This window comes from Pristiophorus japonicus, chromosome 2, assembly GCF_044704955.1.
Source record: "Pristiophorus japonicus isolate sPriJap1 chromosome 2, sPriJap1.hap1, whole genome shotgun sequence".
Taxonomy (NCBI): domain Eukaryota; kingdom Metazoa; phylum Chordata; class Chondrichthyes; family Pristiophoridae; genus Pristiophorus; species Pristiophorus japonicus.
This window is the reverse complement of record NC_091978.1, coordinates 375,296,834-375,319,028: the sequence shown is the minus strand read 5'-3', so window position 1 is coordinate 375,319,028 and position 22,195 is coordinate 375,296,834. Positions and strand designations below refer to the sequence as shown.

Below are 22,195 nucleotides of genomic sequence, written 5' to 3'. Positions count from 1 at the left end.
ACTGAGACACTGGTCAGACCACACTTGGAGCACTGTGTCCAGCCTTGGTCACTGAGACACTGGTCAGACCACACTTGGAGTTCGGTGTCCAGCCCTGGTCACTGAGACACGAGGCAGACATTCAAATCCTGAGGCAGTTCAGATAAAGAGTCTGATCCTGTTGTCAGAGAACTGAGTTATAAGGAAAAACTTTGGGCTTTTCAGCTTTGAAAGGAGGCATCAGAGAGGTGGCCTTACAGAAATATACAAGATCAAAATAGTACAGGAAGAATCAAATCCATAGACTTGATCAACATTTGAGGATGGGTTAGTTGGTTATATAGGAGGCTGAAGGAGAGCAGGATAGTGGGATTTGGGAACTGAGCCGGCAAATGGGATCAGGACCATTACTCGCTGGAGGATCCACACCAACACAGACCAGCTGGGTCCAACGGCCTGTTTACAGGTTGTAATTCTATGCAATATTGCGACCACAGAAATGGGACAAAATTAAGGAGAATTTACTCTTCAAAAAGTGACACATAATCTCTGGTGATACTTACTGAATCTGTGTTTTACTCTCTGCGGTTCATTCAGTCTTGCGATCTGTCTATCTGTCTGCACCAGTTTCAGAGCTCGATCCGTGCCTCCAACCATGAGATTTCCTTCTTCCCTTCCGACCACGTCTCCCCCGACCCCGGCTTTTTGCTTTTGAACCTTTTTTCCTCCTGCAACGCCGGTTTCTCCGTCCTCTGCGACGCTTCTAAGTCAAATGGCATTATTTATATCTCAGTCCAGAAAACAGAATTTTCTTTACATTTACATTTTTCTAGAATAGAACATTATATTAAATATCTGAAGAATGGCCCTCTGACGAACCAATCAAGTCACATTTGCAGTTAAACCTGTCAATGCTCAGTACAGTGCCCTCCCTCGGTTTAACTCTGCATCGGACAGAGGTGTGTCAGCGTGGCTCAGGACCGGAGCTTCTTCCTCGGAGTGCACCGATCCTCGAATCAATCCCCACGGCATGGGGTGGAGAACTTTATCCAGCCCAAGGTTCAGTGCGGGACTGGGGGAGTGTTGCACTGTCGGTGGGGCTGGGGGAGTGCTGCACTGTCGGTGGGGGAGTGCTGCACTGTCGGTGGCGCTGGGGGAGTGCTGCACTGTCAGTGGAGGAGTGCTGCACTGTCAGTGGGGTTGGGGGAGTGCTGCACTGTCAGTGGAGGAGTGCTGCACTGTCAGTGGGGTTGGGGGAGTGCTGCACTGTCAGTGGAGGAGTGCTGCACTGTCAGTGGGGTTGGGGGAGTGCTGCACTGTCGGTGGGGGAGTGCTGCACTGTCAGTGGGGCTGGGGGAGTGCTGCACTGTCGGTGGGGCTGGGGGAGTGCTGCACTGTCGGTGGGGCTGGGGGAGTGCTGCACTGTCGGTGGGACTGGGGGAGTGCTGCACTGTCGGTGGGGCCCTTCTGTAGATGAGATGTTGAATCAAGTCTGCTGATGGAGGTGGACACACAGTGTCCCGTAGCGAGATCCGAAGAGCTGCAAGCTCTCGTGGGCAACCTGCTCGCTCAACCGGCGCCAGCAAAGCACATTCATTGCTTTTATCTCATTGGCTAATTATGGATCCTCACTCCGAGTAAGTTGGCTGGACCATTGGCTGAAAGAAGTGTTGGATATAACCAGTCATTAATGATCTGATTACTATGGTACTGAGTCTCTCCAACAAGTTACATAAATAGGGCGGAGGTTTCCGAGGCCTCCCAACACTGAGCTTCGTACGCAGTGAGCAACATATTGCAAAATCATTGGTGCCCCGCCTGCAATAATCCGCCCATTGGCATTTACGGCAGCAATTTTCGTAGGCAAGTTCGCCAATAACATCCTGGCAAGGCGCCCAACCAGCGACCAGGGAATGGAGATAGTTCCGCCCACTGTTACCTCAAGGTGTGATTTCCAAATGATCTGGTCTGGAATTTCCTGAAATGGCGAACCAGCAAGTTAAGCCAAAATTAATGCCGTTCTTCCTGTTGCTGAGTTATGTTGAAATTCTTTGAGAATCCCATTAGCATACGCCAGAATCTTAAAAACCAGCGTCCAACAATTGGAAATCATTGCCCGAGGGACGTGCTGAACTTACGCGCTCTTCTTTCTTTATGTCATCTTTAACAATGAAAATTAAAGTTTGAAGTCATCAAACTATCTTTTATACACATTAGGCACAGCATGTTTCAGCAAATGTAATCATGACGTTTTTAATGCTTAAAACAGTTCTTAATGCAAATCATTCTCGGGTCCATGAAGATACATTTTTAGATATAGAAGACACATTGTATGTCTCAGTGAGCAGAATTTAAAAACTGTGAAAAAACAAAATAAGTTTGGTCCTGTTGTGTGTAAAACTTTAGGCTTAAATTTATAACCCGTTCAGAATGGGTATAAATTCATGAAATTTGCATGAACTTCACTTTTGTATAAGAACATAAGAAATAGGAGCAGGAGTCTGCCATTTGACCCCTCGAGCCTGCTCCGCCATTCAATAAGACCATGGCTGATCTGACCTTGGCCTCAACTTCACTTCCCTGCCCGCTCCCCATAACCCTTCACTCCCTTATCATTCAAAAATCTGTCTATCTCCACCTTAAATATATTCAACGACCCAGCCTCCACAGCTCTCTAGGGCAGAGAATTCCAAAGATTCATGACCCTCAGAGAAGAAATTCCTCATTTACGTTTTAAATGGGCGCCCCCTTATTCTGAAACTATGCCCCTAGTTCTAGATTCCCCCACGGGGGGGAAACAGCCTCTTTGCATCTACCTTGCCGAGCCCCCTCAGAAGCTTATATGTTTCAGTAGGATCACCTCGAAGTCTTCTAAACTCCAATGAATATAGGTCCATCCTGCTCAACCTTTCTTCATATGACAACCCCTTCGCCTCAGGAATCAACCTCGTGAACCTTCTCTGAACTGCCTCCAGTGCAAGTATATCCTTCCTTATATAAGGAGACCAAAACTGTACGCAGTACTCCAGGTGTGACCTCGCCAACGCCCTGTACATTTGTAGCAGGACTTCCCTACTTTTATACTCTATCCCCCTTGCAATAAAGGCCAACATTCCATTTGCCTTCTTGATCACTTGCTGTACCTGCATACTAACTTTTTGTGTTTCATGTACAAGGACCCCCAGATTCCTCTGTACCACCGCATTTTGTAATCTTTCCCCATTTAAATAATAACTAGCTTTTTTATTTTTCCTACCAAAGTGGATAATCTCACATTTTTCCACATTATACTCTATCTGCTAAATTTTTGCCCACTCACATAATCTGTCTCTATCCCTTTGTAGATTATTTGCGTCAACCTCACAACTTGCTTTCCCACCTATCTTTGCATCATCAGCAAATTTGGCTACATTACACGCGATCCCTTCATTCAAGTCATTAATATAAATTGTAAATAGTTGAGACCCCAGCACTGATCTCTATGGCAACACACTAGTTACAGTTTGCCAACCTGAAAATGACCTGGTAAATGCAGGGAGGATGTTTCCACTCATGGGGGAATCTAGAATTAGGAGGTATAGTTTTAGAATAAGGGGTCGACCATTTAAAACAGAGATGAGGAGGAATTTCTTCTCTCAGAAGGTTGTAAATCTGTGGAATTCTCTGCCCCAGAGAGTTGTGGAAGCTGGGACATTGAATATATTTAACGCGGAGATACAGATTTCTGAGTGATAAGAGAGTAAAAGGTTATGGGGAGTGGGCAGGGAAGTTGAGCTGAGTCCATGATCAGATCAGCCATGATCGTATTGAATGGCAGAGCAGGCTCAAGAGGCGAATTCTGCTCTTATTTCTTATGTTCTTATGACCCATTTACCCTAACTCTCTGCTTTCTGTTAGTTAGCCAATTCTTTATCCATGCTAATATATTACCCCAAGCCCTGTGAGCTCTTATCTTGTGCAGTAACCTTTTATGTGGCACCTTCTCAAATGCTTTCTGGAAATCCAAATATATGACATCTACTGGTTCCCCTTCAGCCACCTTGCTCATTACATCCTCATAGAACTTGAACAAATTTTCTAAATATCCTGCTACTACTTCCTTTATGATGGACTCCAGTTAGACTAACTGGTTTATAATTTCCTGCTTTCTGTCTCCCTCTTTTCTTAAATAGGGGCATTACATTTCGAGTTATCCAGTTCGCTTGGACCTCTCCGGAATCCAGAGAATTTTGGTAGATGACATGGGGCCAGAGATATATTGTGGGGAAGTGCGAAATTATCCACTTTGGGAGGAAGAATGGAAAAGCAGAATATTTTTTAAAAGATGAGAGACTAGTAAATGTTGGTGTTCAAAGAGATTTGGGTGTCCTTGTACACCAATCATAGAAAGTTAACATGTGGGCACAGCAAGCAATTAGGAAGGCAAATTGTATGTTACCCTTTATTACAAGGGGTTTGGAGTATAGGAGTAAGGAAGTCTTGCTACATTATGTAGGGTTTGATGAGAGGGTGAACAGCCAGTTGCCGGGGTGCATATAGATACCAATGATACAGGTAAAAAACGGGATGAGGTCCTACAAGCTGAATTTAGGGAGCTAGGAGCTAATTAAAAGTAGGGCCTCAAAGGCAGTAATCCCAGAATTGCTACAGTGCCACGTGCTAGTCAGAGCAGGAATCGCAGGATAGCTCAAATGAATATGTGGCTTGAGGAATGGTGCAGAAGGGAGGAATTCAAATTTCTGGGACATTGGAACCGGTTCTGGGGGAGGTGGGACCAGTACAAACCGGACGGTCTGCACCTGGGCAGGACCAGAACCAATGTCCAAGGGGGAGTGTTCGCTAGTGCTGTTGGGGAGGGGTTAAACCAATATGGCAGGGGGATGGGAACCTATTCAAGGAGACAGAGGGAAGTAAAATAGGGGCAGAAGCAAAAGTAAAAGTAGAGGGCAGAGAAACCCAAGGCAAAAATCAAAAAGGGCCACATTACAGCAAAATTCTAAAGGGGCAAAGTGTGTTAAAAAGACAAGCCTGAAGGCTCTGTGCCTCAATGCGAGGAGTATTCCTAATAAGGTGGACCAATTAACTGCACAGGCAGCAATTAATGAATATGATATAATTGGCATCATGGAGACATGACTCCAGGGTGACCAAGGCTGGGAACTCAACATCCAGGGGTATTCAACATTCAGGAAGGATAGACAGAAAGGAAAAGGAGGTGGTGTAGCATTGCTGGTTAGAGAGGAAATTAACGCAATAGTAAAGAAGGACATTAGCTTGGATGATGTGGAATCTGTATGGGTGGAGCTGCGGAATACAAAAGGGCAGAAAATGCTCGTGGGAGTTGTGCATAAACCATCAAACAGTAGTAGTAAGGTTGGGGACAGCATCAAACAAGAAATTAGGGATGCGTGCAATAAAGGTACAGCAGTTATCATGGGTGACTTTAATCTACATATAGACTGGACTAACCAAACTGGTAGCAATACGATGGAGGAGCATTTCCTGGAGTGTATTAGGGATGGTTTTCTGGACCAATATGTCGAGGAACCAACTAGTGGGCTGGCCATCCTAGACTGGGTGATGTACAATGAGAAAGGACTAATTAGCAATCTTGTTGTGCGAGGCCCCTTGGGGAAGAGTGACCATAAGAACATAAGAACATAAGAATTAGGAACAGGAGTAGGCCATCTAGCCCCTCGAGCCTGCTCCGCCATTCAACAAGATCATGGCTGATCTGGCCGTGGACTCAGCTCCACTTACCTGCCCGCTCCCCGTAACCCTTAATTCCCTTTTTGGTTAAAAATCTAACTATCTGTGACTTGAATACATTCAATGAGCTAGCCTCAACTGCTTCCTTGGGCAGAGAATTCCACAGATTCACAACCCTCTGGGAGAAGAAAGTCCTTCTCAACTCGGTTTTAAATTGGCTCCCCCATATTTTGAGGCTGTGCCCCCTAGTTCGAGACTCCCCTACCAGTGGAAACAACCTCTCTGCCTCTATCTTGTCTATCCCTTTCATTATTTTAAATGTTTCTATAAGATCACCCCTCATCCTTCTGAACTCCAACGAGTAAAGACCCAGTCTACTCAATCTATCATCATAAGGTAACCCCCTCATCTCCGGAATCAGCCGAGTGAATCGTCTCTGTACCTCCTCCAAAGCCAGTATATCCTTCCTTAAGTAACTGTTCGCAGTACTCCAGGTGCGGCCTCACCAATACCCTATACAGTTGCAGCAGGACCTCCCTGCTTTTGTACTCCATCCCTCTCGCAATGAAGGCCAACATTCCATTCGACTTCCTGATTACCTGCTGCACCTGCAAACTAACTTTTTGGGATTCATGCACAAGGACCCCCAGGTCCCTCTGCACCTCAGCATGTTGTAATTTCTCCCCATTCAAATAATATTCCCTTTTACTGTTTTTTTTTCCCAAGGTGGATGACTTCACACTTTCCGACATTGTATTCCATCTGCCAAACCTTAGCCCATTCGCTTAACCTATCCAAATCTCTTTGCAGCCTCTCTGTGTCCTCTACACAACCCGCTTTCCCACTAATCTTTGTGTCATTTGCAAATTTTGTTACACTACACTCAGTCCCCTCTTCCAGGTCATCTATGTATATTGTAAACAGTTGTGGTCCCAGCACCGATCCCTGTGGCACACCACTAACCACCGATTTCCAACCCGAAAAGGACCCATTTATCCCACTCTCTGCTTTCTGTTAGCCAGCCAATTCTCGATCCATGCTATCAAGCGAAATCAGGGATAGCATTAAAGCCAAGGAAGTGGCATACAAATTGGCCAGAAATAGCAGCGAACCCGGGGACTGGGAGAAATTTAGAACTCAGCAGAGGAGGACAAAGGGTTTGATTAGGGCAGGGAAAATGGAGTACGAGAAGAAGCTTGCAGGGAACATTAAGAAGGATTGCAAAAGTTTCTTTAGATATGTAAAGAGAAAAAGGTTAGTAAAGACAAACGTAGGTCCCCTGCAGTCAGAATCAGGGGAAGTCATAACGGGGAACAAAGAAATGGCGGACCAATTGAACAAGTACTTTGGTTCGGTATTCACTGAGGAGGACACAAACAACCTTCCGGATATAAAAGGGTTCGGAGGGTCTAGTAAGGAGGAGGAACTGAGGGAAATCCTTATTAGTCAGGAAATTGTGTTGGGGAAATTGATGGGATTGAAGGCCGATAAATCCCCAGGGCCTGATGGACTGCATCCCAGAGTACTTAAGGAGGTGGCCTTGGAAATAGTGGATGCATTGACAGTCATTTTCCAACATTCCATTGACTCTGGATCAGTTCCTATGGAGTGGAGGGTAGCCAATGTAACCCCACTTTTTAAAAAAGGAGGGAGAGAGAAAACAGGGAATTATAGACCGGTTAGCCTGACATCGGTAGTGGGTAAAATGATGGAATCAATTATTAAGGATGTCATAGCAGTGCATTTGGAAAGAGGTAATATGATAGGTCCAAGTCAGCATGGATTTGTGAAAGGGAAATCATGCTTGACAAATCTTCTGGAATTTTTTGAGGATGTTTCCAGTAGAGTGGACAAGGGAGAACCAGTTGATGTGGTATATTTGGACTTTCAGAAGGCTTTCGAACAGGTCCCACACAAGAGATTAATGTGCAAAGTTAAAGCACATGGGATTGGGGGTAGTGTGCTGACATGGATTGAGAACTGGTTGTCAGACAGGAAGTAAAGAGTAGGAGTAAATGGGGACTTTTCAGAATGGCAGGCAGTGACTAGTGGGGTACCGCAAGGTTCTGTGCTGGGGCCCCAGCTGTTTACACTGTACATTAATGATTTAGACGAGGGGATTAAATGTAGTATCTCCAAATTTGCGGATGACACTAAGTTGGGTGGCAGTGTGAGCTGCGAGGAGGATGCTATGAGGCTGCAGAGCGACTTGGATAGGTTAGGTGAGTGGGCAAATGCATGGCAGATGAAGTATAATGTGGATAAATGTGAGGTTATCCACTTTGGTGGTAAAAACAGAGAGACAGACTATTATCTGAATGGTGACAGATTAGGAAAAGGGGAGGTGCAGCGAGACCTGGGTGTCATGGTACATCAGTCATTGAAGGTTGGCATGCAGGTACAGCAGGCGGTTAAGAAAGCAAATGGCATGTTGGCCTTCATAGCGAGGGGATTTGAGTACAGGGGCAGGGAGGTGTTGCTACAATTGTACAGGGCCGTGGTGAGGCCACACCTAGAGTATTGTGTACAGTTTTGGTCTCCTAACCTGAAGAAGGACATTCTTGCTATTGAGGGAGTGCAGCGAAGGTTCACCAGACTGATTCCCGGGATGGCGAGACTGACATATCAAGAAAGACTGGATCAACTGGGCTTGTATTCACTGGAGTTCAGAAGAATGAGAGGGGACCTCATAGAAACGTTTAAAATTCTGACGGGGTTAGACAGGTTAGATGCAGGAAGAATGTTCCCAATGTTGGGGAAGTCCAGAACCAGGGGACACAGTCTAAGGATAAGGGGGAAGCCATTTAGGACCGAGATGAGGAGGAATTTCTTCACCCAGAGAGTGGTGAACCTGTGGAATTCTCTACCACAGAAAGTTGTTGAGGCCAATTCACTAAATATATTCAAAAAGGAGTTAGATGAAGTCCTTACTACTAGGGGAATCAAGGGGTATGGTGAGAAAGCAGGAATGGGGTACTGAAGTTGCATGTTCAGCCATGAACTCATTGAATGGCGGTGCAGGCTAGAAGGGCCGAATGGCCTACTCCTGCACCTATTTTCTATGTTTTCTATGTAATACATTTCCTCTGACTCCGCGTACCTTTATCTTCTGCAGTAACCTTTTGTATGGCACCTTATCGAATGTATTTTGAAAATCTAAATACACCACATCCATCGGTACACCTCTATCCACCATGCTCATTATATCCTCAAAGAATTCCAGTAAATTAGTTAAACATGATTTCCCCTTCATGAATCCATGCTGCGTCTGCTTGATTGCACTATTCCTATCCAGATGTCCCGCTATTTCTTCCTTAATGATAGCTTCAAGCATTTTCCCCACTACAGATGTTAAACTAACCGGCCTATAGTTACTTGCCTTTTGTCTGCCCCCTTTCTTAAACAGAGGCGTTACATTCGCTGCTTTCCAATCCGATGGTACCTCCCCAGAGTCCAGAGAATTTTGGTAGATTATAACGAATGCATCTGCTATAACTTCCGCCATCTCTTTTAATACCCTGGGATGCATTTCATCAGAACCAGGGGACTTGTCTACCTTGAGTCCCATTAGCCTGTCCAGCACTACTCCCCTAGTGATAGTGAGTGTCTCAAGGTCCTCCCTTCCCACATTCCTGTGACCAGCAATTTTTGGCATGGTTTTTGTGTCTTCCACTGTGAAGACCGAAGCAAAATAATTGTTTAAGGTCTCAGCCATTTCCACATTTCCCATTATTAAATCCCCCTTCTCATCTTCTTAGGGACCAACATTTACTTTAGTCACTCTTTTCCATTTTATATATCTGTAAAAGCTTTTACTATCTGTTTTTATGTTTTGCGCAAGTTTACCTTCGTAATCTATCTTTCCTTTCTTTATTGCTTTTTTAGTCATTCTTTGCTGTTGTTTAAAATTTTCCCAATCTTCTAGTTTCCCACTAACCATGGCCACCTTACACGCATTGGTTTTTAATTTGATACCTTAATATGGTAGAATTCTTTATTAAGGTGGAGAGTGACGCAGTTAATTCAGAGACTAGGGTCCTGAACTTAAGGAAAGGTAACTTCGATGGTATGAGACGTGAATTGGTTAGAATAGACTGGCAAATGATACTTAAAGGGTTGACTGTGAATAGGCAATGGCAAACATTTAAAGATCACATGGATGAACTTCAACAATTGTCCATCCCTGTCTGGAGTAAAAATAAAACGGGGAAGGTGGCTCAACCGTGGCTAACAAGGGAAATTAAGGATAGTGTTCACATAGAAACATAGAAACATAGAAAATTGTTGCAGGAGTAGGCCATTCAGCCCTTCTAGACTGCACCGCCATTCAATGAGTTCATGGCTGAACATGCAACTTCAGTACCCCATTCCTGCTTTCTCGCCATACCCCTTGATCCCCCTAGTAGTAAGGACACCATCTAACTCCCTTTTGAATATATTTAGTGAATTGGCCTCAACTACTTTCTGTGGTAGAGAATTCCACAGGTTCACCACTCTCTGGGTGAAGAAGTTTCTCCTCATCTCGGTCCTAAATGGCTTACCCCTTATCCTTGGACTGTGACCCCTGGTTCTGGACTTCCCCAACATTGGGAACATTCTTCCTGCATCTAACCTGTCCAAACCCGTCAGAATTTTAAACGTTTCTATGAGGTCCCCTCTCATTCTTCTGAACTCCAGTGAATACAAGCCCAGTTGATCCAGTCTTTCTTGATAGGTCAGTCCCACCATCCCGGAAGAGGCGTATAAATTGGCCAGAAAAAGCAGCAAAACTGGGAAAAATTTAGAATTCAGCAGAGGTGGACAAAGGGTTTAATTAGGAGGGGGAAAATAGAGTATGAGAGGAAGCTTGCCGGGAACATAAAAACTGACTGCAAAAGCTTCTATAGATATGTGAAGAGAAAAAGATTAGTGAAGACAAACATAGGTCTCTTGCAGTCAGATTCAGGTGAATTTATAATGGGGAACAAAGAAATGGCAGATCAGTTGAACAAATACTTGGGTTCCGTCTTCACGAAGGAAGACACAAATAACCTTCCGGAAGTACTAGGGGATCGAGTGTCTCGTGAGAAGGAGGAACTGAAGGATATCCTTATTAGGCGGGAAATTGTGTTAAGGAAATTGATGGGATTGAAGGCCGATAAATCCCCGGGGCCTGATAGTCTGCATCCCAGAGTACTTAAGGAAGTGGCCCTTAGAAATAGTGGATGTATAGGTGATCATTTTCCAACAGTCTATCGACTCTGGATCAGTTCCTATAGACTGGAGGGTAGCTAATGTACACCACTTTTTAAAAAGGGAGGGAGAGAGAAAACGGGTAATTATAGACCTTTTCGCCTGACATCAGTAGTGGGGAAAATGTTGGAATCAATTATTAAAGATGAAATAACAGCGCATTTAGAAAGCAGTGACAGGATCGGTCCAAGTCAGCATGGATTTATGAAAGGGAAATCATGATTGACAAATCTTCTGGAATTTTTTGAGGATGTAACTAGTAGAGTGGACAAGGGAGAACCAGTGGATGTGGTGTATTTGGACTTTAAAAAGGCTTTTAACAAGGTCCCACACAAGAGATTGGTGAGCAAAATTAAAGCACATGGTATTGGGGGTAATGTACTGATGTGGATAGAGAACTAGTTGGTAGACAGGAAGCAGAGAGTTGGTATAAATGGGTCCTTTTCAGAATGGCAGGCAGTGACTAGTGGGGTGCCGCAGGGCTCAGTGCTGGGACCCCAGCTATTTACAATATACATTAATGATTTGGATGAAGGAATTGAGTGTAATATCTCCAAGCTTGCAGATGACACTAAACTTGATGGCGGTGTGAGCGTAAGGAGGACACGAAGATGCTGCAGGATGACTTGGACAGGTTAGGTGAGTGGGCAAATGCATGGCAGATGCAGTATAATGTGGATAAATGTGAGGTTATCCACTTTGGGGGCAGAAACACGAAGGCAGAATATTATCTGAATGGCGGCAGATTAGGAAAAGGAGAAGTGCAGCGAGACCTGGGTGTCATGGTACATCAGTCATTGAAAGTTGGCATGCAGGTACAGCAGGCGGTGAAGAAGGCAAATGGTATGTTGGCCTTCATAGCTAGGGGATTTGAGTATAGGAGCAGGGAGGTCTTACTGCAGTTGTACAGGGCCTTGGTGAGGCCTCATCTGAAATACTGTGTTCAGTTTTGGACTCCTAATCTGAGGAAGGACGTTCTTGCTATTGAGGGAGTGCAGCGAAGGTTCACCAGACTGATTCCTGGGATGGCAGGGCTGACATATGAGGAGAGACTGGATTGACTGGGCCTTTATTCACTGGAGTTTAGAAGGATGAGAGGGGATCTCATCGAAACATATAAAAACCTGGTGGAACTGGACAGGTTAGATGCAGGAAGAATGTTCCCGATGTTGGGGAAGTCCACAACCGGGGACACAGTCTAAGGATAAGGGGTAAGCCATTTAGGACTGAGATGAGGAGAAACTTCTTCACTCAGAGAGTTGTTAACCTGTGGAATTCTCTACCGCAGAGAGTTGTTGATGCCAGTTCGTTGGATATATTCAAGAGGGAATTAGATATGGTCCTTACGGCTAAAGGGATCAAGGGGTATGGAGAGAAAGCAGGAAAGGGGTACTGAGGTGAAAGATCAGCCATGATCTTGTTGAATGGTGGTGCAGAATGGCCTACAGCTACACCTATTTTCTATGTTCCTATGTTTCTACACCAAGTACTGTGTACACTTTCCTTTCTAAGGAAAACCTTGCCTTAAAGGGGTGCAACAAAGGTTCATTAAATTGATTACTGGGATGAGAGAGCTGTCCTATGAAAAGATATTGAGCAGATTGGGCCTATACTATCTCGAGTTTTGAAGAATGAGAAGTGATCTCAGTGAAACATATAAAATTCTTAGAGGGCTTGAGAGTGTAGATGCAGAGAGGTTGTTCCCCGGGCTGGAGAATCTAGAACCAGGGGTCACAGTCTCAGGATAAGGAATCAGCCATTTAAGACTGAGATGAGGAGAAATGTCTTCACTCAGAGGGTGGTGAATCTCTGGACATACAACCCCAGAGGGCTGTGGATACTCAGTCGATGAATATATTCAAGACTGAGATCAAAAGAATTTTGGCACTAAGGTAATCAAGGGATATTGAGATCGGCTGGGAAAGTGGAGCTTATGTTGAAGATCAGCCGTGATCTTATTGAATGGCGGAGCAGGCTCGAGGGGCCGAATGGCCGACTCCTGCTCCTATTTCTTATGTTTTTTTTATATTAATGTGGAGGTGTCACAGAATTGGTGCAAAATATCATGGCACTTCAAGCGCAGCATAAAAAGTGTGTAAGTGACTTCCACGATTTTTAGTGCCGAAAACAGTCTTTCACCGTACTTGGGCTATTGTTTTGGCACAGGTGATCAGAACTTTGTAGGCCATTGTTTCAACTAGCATAAATTCAAAATATATCTGTCATATACACTTACTCTGCATCTCTCTGATGATTCACTGCTTTCCGATGAAGATGAAGATGATGAGAATGATGTTGATGTTGCTGTCGTTGGTGCGTCAGTTGTTGTTGGTGTGTCAGTTGTTGTTGGTGCACCAGTTGTTGTTATTGCGGCGGTTGTTGTAGGTGCGTCAGTTGTTGTTGGTGCGTCAGTTGTTGTAGGTGCATCGGTTATTGTTGGTGCATTGGTTGTTGGTGCACCAGTTGTTGTTATTGCGTCAGTTGTTGTTGGTGCGGCGGTTGTTGTAGGTGCGTCAGTTGTTGTTGGTGCGTCAGTTATTGTTGGTGCGTCAGTTGTTGTAGGTTCGTCAGTTGTTGTTGGTGCGTCAGTTGTTGTAGGTGCGTCAGTTGTTGTTGGTGCGTCAGTTGTTGTAGGTGCGTCAGTTGTTGTTGGTGCGTCGGTTGTTGTTGGTGCATCAGTTGTTGTTGGTGCGTCGGTTGTTGTTGGTGCGGCAGTTGTTGTTGGTGCGGCGGTTGTTGTTGGTGCGGCGGTTGTTGTAGGTGCGTCAGTTGTTGTTATTGTGGCAGTTGTTGTAGGTGCGTCAGTTGTTGTTGGTGCGTCAGTTGTTGTAGGTGCGTCAGTTGTTGTTGGTGCGTCGGTTGTTGTTGGTGCGTCGGTTGTTGTTGGTGCGTCAGTTGTTGTTGGTGCGTCGGTTGTTGTTGGTGCGTCGGTTGTTGTTATTGTGGCAGTTGTTGTAGGTGCGTCAGTTGTTGTTATTGCGGCGGTTGTTGTAGGTGCGTCAGTTGTTGTTATTGCGGCGGTTGTTGTAGGTGCGTCAGTTGTTGTTATTGCGGCGGTTGTTGGTGGGTCAGTTGTTGTTGGTGCGGCGGTTGTTGTTGGTGCGTCGGTTGTTGTTGGTGCATCGGTTGTTGTTGGTGCGTCGGTTGTTGTTGGTGCGGCGGTTGTTGTTGGTGCGGCGGTTGTTGTTGGTGCGTCGGTTGTAGTTGGTGCGGCGGTTGTTGTTGGTGCGGCGGTTGTTGTTGGTGCGGCGGTTGTTGTTGGTGCGTCAGTTGTTGTTATTGCGGCGGTTGTTGTTGGTGCGTCAGTTGTTGTTATTGCGGCGGTTGTTGTTATTGCGTCAGTTGTTGTTATTGCGGCGGTTGTTGTTGGTGCGTCAGTTGTTGTTATTGCGGCAGTTGTTGTTATTGCGTCAGTTGTTGTTATTGCGTCAGTTGTTGTTGGTGCGGCGGTTGTTGTTGGTGCGGCTGTTGTTGTTGGTGCGGCTGTTGTTGTTGGTGCGTCGGTTGTTGTTATTGCGTCAGTTGTTGTTATTGCGTCAGTTGTTGTTATTGCGGCGGTTGTTGTTGGTGCGGCTGTTGTTGTTGGTGCGTCGGTTGTTGTTGGTGCGGCGGTTGTTGTTGGTGCGTCGGTTGTTGTTGGTGCGGCGGTTGTTGTTGGTGCGTCGGTTGTTGTTGGTGCGTCGGTTGTTGTTGGTGCGTCGGTTGTTGTTGGTGCGGCGGTTGTTGTTGGTGCGGCGGTTGTTGTTGGTGCGTCGGTTGTTGTTGGTGCGTCGGTTGTTGTTGGTGCGGCGGTTGTTGTTGGTGCGGCGGTTGTTGTTGGTGCGGCGGTTGTTGTTGGTGCGGCGGTTGTTGTTGGTGCGGCGGTTGTTGTTGGTGCGTCGGTTGTTGTTGGTGCGTCGGTTGTTGTTGGTGCGTCGGTTGTTGTTGCTGCGTCGGTTGTTGTTGGTGCGGCGGTTGTTGTTGGTGCGTCGGTTGTTGTTGGTGCGGCGGTTGTTGTTGGTGCGTCGGTTGTTGTTGGTGCGTCGGTTGTTGTTGGTGCGTCGGTTGTTGTTGGTGCGGCGGTTGTTGTTAGTGCGGCGGTTGTTGTTGGTGCGGCGGTTGTTGTTGGTGCGGCGGTTGTTGTTGGTGCGTCAGTTGTTGTTATTGCGGCGGTTGTTGTTGGTGCGTCAGTTGTTGTTATTGCGGCGGTTGTTGTTATTGCGTCAGTTGTTGTTATTGCGGCGGTTGTTGTTGGTGCGTCAGTTGTTGTTATTGCGTCAGTTGTTGTTATTGCGTCAGTTGTTGTTATTGCGTCAGTTGTTGTTGGTGCGGCGGTTGTTGTTGGTGCGTCAGTTGTTGTTGGTGCGGCGGTTGTTGTTGGTGCGGCGGTTGTTGTTGGTGCGGCGGTTGTTGTTGGTGCGTCGGTTGTTGTTGGTGCGGCGGTTGTTGTTGGTGCGTCGGTTGTTGTTGGTGCGTCGGTTGTTGTTGGTGCGGCGGTTGTTGTTGGTGCGGCGGTTGTTGTTGGTGCGGCGGTTGTTGTTGGTGCGGCGGTTGTTGTTGGTGCGTCAGTTGTTGTTATTGCGGCGGTTGTTGTTGGTGCGTCAGTTGTTGTTATTGCGGCGGTTGTTGTTATTGCGTCAGTTGTTGTTATTGCGGCGGTTGTTGTTGGTGCGTCAGTTGTTGTTATTGCGGCAGTTGTTGTTATTGCGTCAGTTGTTGTTATTGCGTCAGTTGTTGTTGGTGCGGCGGTTGTTGTTGGTGCGGCTGTTGTTGTTGGTGCGGCTGTTGTTGTTGGTGCGTCGGTTGTTGTTGGTGCGGCGGTTGTTGTTATTGCGTCAGTTGTTGTTATTGCGTCAGTTGTTGTTATTGCGGCGGTTGTTGTTGGTGCGGCTGTTGTTGTTGGTGCGTCGGTTGTTGTTGGTGCGGCGGTTGTTGTTGGTGCGTCGGTTGTTGTTGGTGCGGCGGTTGTTGTTGGTGCGTCAGTTGTTGTTGGTGCGTCGGTTGTTGTTGGTGCGTCGGTTGTTGTTGGTGCATCGGTTGTTGTTGGTGCGTCGGTTGTTGTTGGTGCGTCGGTTGTTGTTGGTGCGTCTGTTGTTGTTGGTGCGTCAGTTGTTGTTGGTGCGGCGGTTGTTGTTATTGCGGCGGTTGTTGGTGCGGCGGTTGTTGTTGGTGCATCGGTTGTTGTAGGTGCGTCAGTTGTTGTTGGTGCGTCAGTTGTTGTTGGTGCGGCGGTTGTTGTTATTGCGGCGGTTGTTGGTGCGGCGGTTGTTGGTGCGGCGGTTGTTGTAGGTGCGGCGGTTGTTGTTGGTGCGTCAGTTGTTGTTATTGCGGCGGTTGTTGTTGGTGAGGCGGTTGTTGTAGGTGCGTCAGTTGTTGGTGCGGCGGTTGTTGTTGGTGCGGCGGTTGTTGTAGGTGCGTCAGTTGTTGTTATTGCGGTGGTTGTTGTTGGTGCGGCGGTTGTTGTTGGTGCGGCGGTTGTTGTAGGTGCGTCAGTTGTTGTTGTTGCGTCAGTTGTTGGTGCGGCGGTTGTTGTTGGTGCGTCAGTTGTTGTTGGTGCGGCGGTTGTTGTAGGTGCGTCAGTTGTTGTTGGTGCATCAGTTGTTGTAGGTGCGTCAGTTGTTGTTGGTGCGGCGGTTGTTGTTGGTGCGTCAGTTGTTGTTGGTGCGTCAGTTGTTGTTGGTGTGTCAGTTGTTGTTGGTGCGGCAGTTGTTGTTGGTGCGTCAGTTGTTGGTGCGGTGGTTGTTGTAGGTGCATCAGTTGTTGTTGGTGCGGCGGTTGTTGTAGGTGCGCCAGTTGTTGTTGGTGCGGCGGTTGTTGTTGGTGCATCAGTTGTTGTTGGTGCGGCGGTTGTTGTTGGTGCGTCAGTTGTTGTTGGTGCGGCGGTTGTTGTTGGTGTGTCAGTTGTTGTTGGTGCGGCGGTTGTTGTAGGTGCGTCAGTTGTTGGTGCGGCGGTTGTTGTAGGTGCGTCAGTTGTTGTTGGTGTGGCGGTTGTTGTAGGTGCGTCAGTTGTTGTTGGTGCGTCAGTTGTTGTTGGTGTGGCGGTTGTTGTAGGTGCGTCAGTTGTTGTTGGTGCGTCGATTGTTGTTGGTGCGGCGGTTGTTGTAGGTGCGTCAGTTGTTGTTGGTGCGTCAGTTGTTGTTGGGGCGTCAGTTGTTGTTGGTGCGGCGGTTGTTGTAGGTGCGTCAGTTGTTGTTGGTGTGGCGGTTGTTGTAGGTGCGTCAGTTGTTGTTGGTGCGTCAGTTGTTGTTGGTGTGGCGGTTGTTGTAGGTGCGTCAGTTGTTGTTGGTGCGTCGATTGTTGTTGGTGCGGCGGTTGTTGTAGGTGCGTCAGTTGTTGTTGGTGCGTCAGTTGTTGTTGGTGCGTCAGTTGTTGTTGGTGCGTCAGTTGTTGTAGGTGCGTCAGTTGTTGTAGGTGCGTCAGTTGTTGTTGGTGCGGCGGTTGTTGTAGGTGCGTCAGTTGTTGTTGGTGCGTCAGTTGTTGTTGGTGCGTCAGTTGTTGTTGGTGCGGCGGTTGTTGTTGGTGCGTCAGTTGTTGTTGGTGCGTCAGTTGTTGTAGGTGCGTCAGTTGTTGTAGGTGCGTCAGTTGTTGTTGGTGCGTCAGTTGTTGTTGGTGCGTCAGTTGTTGTTGGGGCGTCAGTTGTTGTTGGTGCGGCGGTTGTTGTTATTGCGGCGGTTGTTGGTGCAGCGGTTGTTGGTGCGACGGTTGTTGTAGGTGCGGCGGTTGTTGTTGGTGCGTCAGTTGTTGTTATTGTGGCGGTTGTTGTTGGTGAGGCGGTTGTTGTAGGTGCGTCAGTTGTTGGTGCGGCGGTTGTTGTTGGTGCGATGGTTGTTGTTGGTGCGTCAGTTGTTGTTATTGCGGCGGTTGTTGTAGGTGCGGCGGTTGTTGTTATTGCGGCGGTTGTTGTTGTTGCGTCAGTTGTTGGTGCGGCGGTTGTTGTTGGTGCGTCAGTTGTTGTTGCGTCAGTTGTTGGTGCGGTGGTTGTTGTTGGTGCGGCGGTTGTTGTTGGTGCGGCGGTTGTTGTTGGTGCGTCAGTTGTTGTTGGTGCGGCGGTTGTTGTAGGTGCGTCAGTTGTTGTTGGTACATCAGTTGTTGTAGGTGCGTCAGTTGTTGTTGGTGCGGCGGTTGTTGTTGGTGCGGCGGTTGTTGTAGGTGAGTCAGTTGTTGTTATTGCGGTGGTTGTTGTTGGTGCGGCGGTTGTTGTTATTGCGGCGGTTGTTGTTGGTGCGGCGGTTGTTGTTGGTGCGTCAGTTGTTGGTGCGGCGGTTGTTGTAGGTGCATCAGTTGTTGTTGGTGCGGCGGTTGTTGTAGGTGCGCCAGTTGTTGTTGGTGCGTCAGTTGTTGTTGGTGTGGCAGTTGTTGTAGGTGCGTCAGTTGTTGTTGGTGCGGCGGTTGTTGTCGGTGCGTCAGTTGTTGTTGGTGCATCAGTTGTTGTTGGTGCGGCGGTTGTTGTAGGTGCGTCAGTTGTTGTTGGTGCGTCAGTTGTTGTTGGTGCGGCGGTTGTTGTAGGTGCGTCAGTTGTTGTTGGTGCGTCAGTTGTTGTTGGTGCGGCGGTTGTTGTAGGTGCGTCGGTTGTTCTTGGTGCGTCAGTTGTTGTTGGTGCGTCAGTTGTTGTTGGTGCGTCAGTTGTTGTTGGTGCGTCAGTTGTTGTTGGTGCGGCGGTTGTTGTTGGTGCGTCAGTTGTTGTTGGTGCGGCGGTTGTTGTAGGTGCGTCAGTTGTTGGTGCGGCGGTTGTTGTAGGTGCGTCAGTTGTTGTTGGTGCGTCAGTTGTTGTTGGGGCGTCAGTTGTTGTTGGTGCGGCGGTTGTTGTTGGTGCGTCAGTTGTTGTTGGTGCACCAGTTGTTGTTGGTGCATCAGTTGTTGTTGGTGCGGCGGTTGTTGTTGGTGCGTCAGTTGTTGTTGGTGCGGCGGTTGTTGTTGGTGCGTCGGTTGTTGTTGGTGCGTCAGTTGTTGTTGGTGCGTCAGTTGTTGTAGGTGCATCAGTTGTTGTTGGTGCATCAGTTGTTGTTGGTGCAGCGGTTGTTGTTATTGCGTCAGTTGTTGTTGGTGCGGCGGTTGTTATTGGTGCGGCGGTTGTTGTTATTGCGTCAGTTGTTGTTGGTTCGGTTGTTGTTATTGCGTCAGTTGTTGTTGGTGCGGCGGTTGTTGTTATTGCGGCGGTTGTTGTTGGTGCGGCAGTTGTTGTTATTGCATCAGTTGTTGTTATTGCGGCAGCTGTTGTTATTGCGGCGGTTGTTGTTATTGCGTCAGTTGTTGTTGGTGTGTCAGTTGTTGTTGGTGCATCAGTTGTTGTTGGTGTGTCAGTTGTTGTTATTGCACCAGTTGTTGTTGGTGCGGCGGTTGCATTAATATTTAAGTTTATGCATTGCACGTCAACGCTCTGGATGACATCAGTTTGGATTGTGACCTGGCTGGTGCAAGTAGCAGCTACCTACAGATAGAAAGGTTGATATTGTGATTCAGTAACAGAGTACCACACCAGGCACAATAGTGAGTGGGCATCGACAGTGGAATATTTAACTAATGGCCACGTGCCTGAGTGGCCAATACTGTAAACATCAAGGGGTTTTATTAAGACAGGATACTGTTTGATGATCAGGGTAATGTTGCATTACACATTAATGTGATGTTGTGATAGTCCCACAGTGAGGGAGACCTTACAAGGGGCTCAGTGTCGGAGACCCAATCCTCGTTATTCCTTTGCTGCTCCCTGAGCTGCACTGCCACATCCAGGATTATCCGTTGAGAGGGACGGAGGGGCTCCCAAAACAAATGGTAGATTAGAGACAGGACTCTGTGCCCTGCCATGTTTCCGACCATTAACACCTTACCAACACTGGGCATCAGCAAGGCTGTTGCCTTCTGATATCCAGCATTTCTAAAGCAGTGGATGGGGGAAGGTGAACAATGACAGAGCTGCCTTGCTTAAAGGAACTGATCACTGAACCCATCAGAAAAGTGAGGCCACTGACAGAGCTGGGTTGGGGACTCAGATTTGTTGCAGCAAAATCCTGAAGCTCTGCAGAGAAATTATAATTCTGATATTTCCTGAAATATGTCTTTCTTTGTTGTACCCCACCCCCCTTACTGTCACACCGTGCATTCTGTACCCCTCCCCTCTCACACCATGCCCTGTACCCCTCTCTTTCCATACCGTGCACTCTGTAATCTTCTGTTACATGTTTGACACTTTTTGAACAATTTGTCGGAGAATGTTTAAATATTTGACTCTGTGCCGCAGATTTGATGTAACAGAACTCCATGAACAGCACCCATTCTGCTTAAAGCCTTTGATGAAGATGTCACAATCAGTCACTCAGAATCACTCAAAATCACAGAGTAGAATCAGGCAGCTCAATGTTGTTCCTTCTCTTTGGGATCGTGTACCAGCATTTCAGCATTTATACTCACGGAGCGATAACAGGGAACGTTTTTAAATGAGCCATTGATTGGCAAGTTGCAGGAATTATTAATGAGAAAAGCAGGCTGTGCCCCTGTGGGGCTGTTTTACGAGCAGTCACAGATAAAGTTGCAGAATCCCTTTACAAAGTGAAACCTCTTTCAGTTGGGTGAATGGTGCCCACTTGTGATGGGTTTTTTCTGATGGAACAATTTCCTTAATCAAACCCATCAGAGCAAAATACCTCGACATCAGTCGGGATAAAGGACAGCCACCAATCAAACCAATGAATAAACAGCCCCCTTTCTGGACTCCGATGTCTCAAACCTCTTGTTGAGCAGTTGGGTTTCGACATGTTGGATTTGGTTGAAGGTTCAGAATTGAAGAGAGCAGCCACACACCGTGCTCCTTAAATCCTTCCTTAGTGTCTTGCTCAGGCAGGTTCTGCTGGCGAAAGCCTGTTTCACTCTCAACTTCAAACTCACTTCCTTCCCTCATCAAATCATCTGTTTCCCTCCTGTAATATTGCTCAGCTCCATCCCTATCCATGCCTTTATCAGCCCCAGGCTCAATTGCTTCAACGCTTTTCCTGCTGGTCTCCCAAACTCCATCCTTCGTAAGCTGCAACAGATTCAAATTCCCATTGCTCATGTCCTGTCCTGTACTAATCCCTCTTCACCTGACACTGCTGCCCTGGTTCATCCCCACTGCGTGCCTACATCCGGGCCAGGGTGTCCTTAGAGATGGAGCACGTGGTGTCCACCGGTACGCTCGTGGCCTTCCGCGAGATGTGGGCACCGGAGGGACTGGAGTGCATTATTACCCCCGGCAACCAAATTTTTATTTGATTTTATATGTTTTAAAGTTTAATTTGTTTTAAATGCCGGTTTAAGTGTCCCCCTCCCCTTTTATAGGGGGCACTTGAAAAATTATGATTTTAATGCCCCCCCAAAAAAAAACCCACAAAAATCACCCAAAAAAAACAAAAAAAAACAAAAAAAGGGCAGATCAGGGGGCACTTGATTTAATTTATTATGTTTTCCCAAAAGAGTTGTGGAGCTGTTGGAGGCGTGGCCTAATCATTTGGAGCCTGGAGCAGTGAGGGAAGGTGCTCTCTGCTTTAGCTCCTGCTTGAAGGCCTGGAAAACCCTGAGAACAGCCCAGGAAGAAGAGGAAGGGGCTTACAACACTTCCAATCATTCAGAGGGAGAGGAGGAGAGCAGAATTATCACATTTGCTACTGCTGCAGAGAGATGGAGAGAGGGGGAAATAATAACATCCCCACTGCGTTCCTTTCAAATCCTTGGGGTGGATTTTGGGTGTCCTGGTGTGCTGTTAATGGCCTGAGAATGGGGTCCCTGGCCTGAAAATGGGGTCAGTGGCCTCACCGGCCCATGGACGCACCCCCATCTACACACCCACCCAAGGACACACCCCACCCCAATGGACACACCCACCCAAGGACACACCCACCCAAGGACACACCCCTCCCCAATGGACGCACCGCCCCCACCCAAGGACACACCCCTCCCCAATGGACACACCCCCCCACCCCATGGACACACACCCCCACCCCATGGACACACCCCCCACCCCATGGACACACACCCCCACCCCATGGACACACACCCCCATCCCATGGACACACACCCCCACCCCATGGACACCGCCACTGCATCTGGCAGCATTTTAACAGGGGCCTAATACCGGGGGTCCAAAGATAGGCCTGTCTCAATATGGAAACCCCTGTCCTGTGAGGGAAATAGGATCCTGGATCCTTTTGAGGGAGGACCTGTAGAGCAAGAGAGAGAGAGAGAGAGGGAGAGATGGGCCAGATACCAGGCAATCATTAAATAGGAAACGATAGAGACAGACAGCAGGTAATGATTGAATAGGGAG

General features: G+C 47.4%; 2 protein-coding genes across 2 annotated transcripts in view; both read right to left on the bottom strand.

The window, feature by feature from the left end:
- The window catches only part of LOC139235141 (secreted phosphoprotein 24-like), a 30,423-nt gene that overhangs the window by 1,375 nt on the left and 6,853 nt on the right, over nt 1-22,195 (bottom strand). The window contains exon 4 of the mRNA XM_070866362.1: nt 543-742. Within this exon, the coding sequence (XP_070722463.1) occupies nt 590-742 (153 nt within the window). The 3' untranslated portion in view covers nt 543-589. The remainder of the gene's footprint in view (nt 1-542; nt 743-22,195) is intronic.
- On the bottom strand, nt 2,132-20,947 carry LOC139228271 (mucin-2-like). Its single transcript, XM_070859457.1, has 4 exons — nt 20,624-20,947; nt 17,620-19,327; nt 17,189-17,328; nt 2,132-2,140 (listed from the first exon to the last, which is right to left on the bottom strand). Exons 1-4 carry the CDS (start codon nt 20,945-20,947, stop codon nt 2,132-2,134), a joined length of 2,181 nt encoding a protein of 726 aa, XP_070715558.1.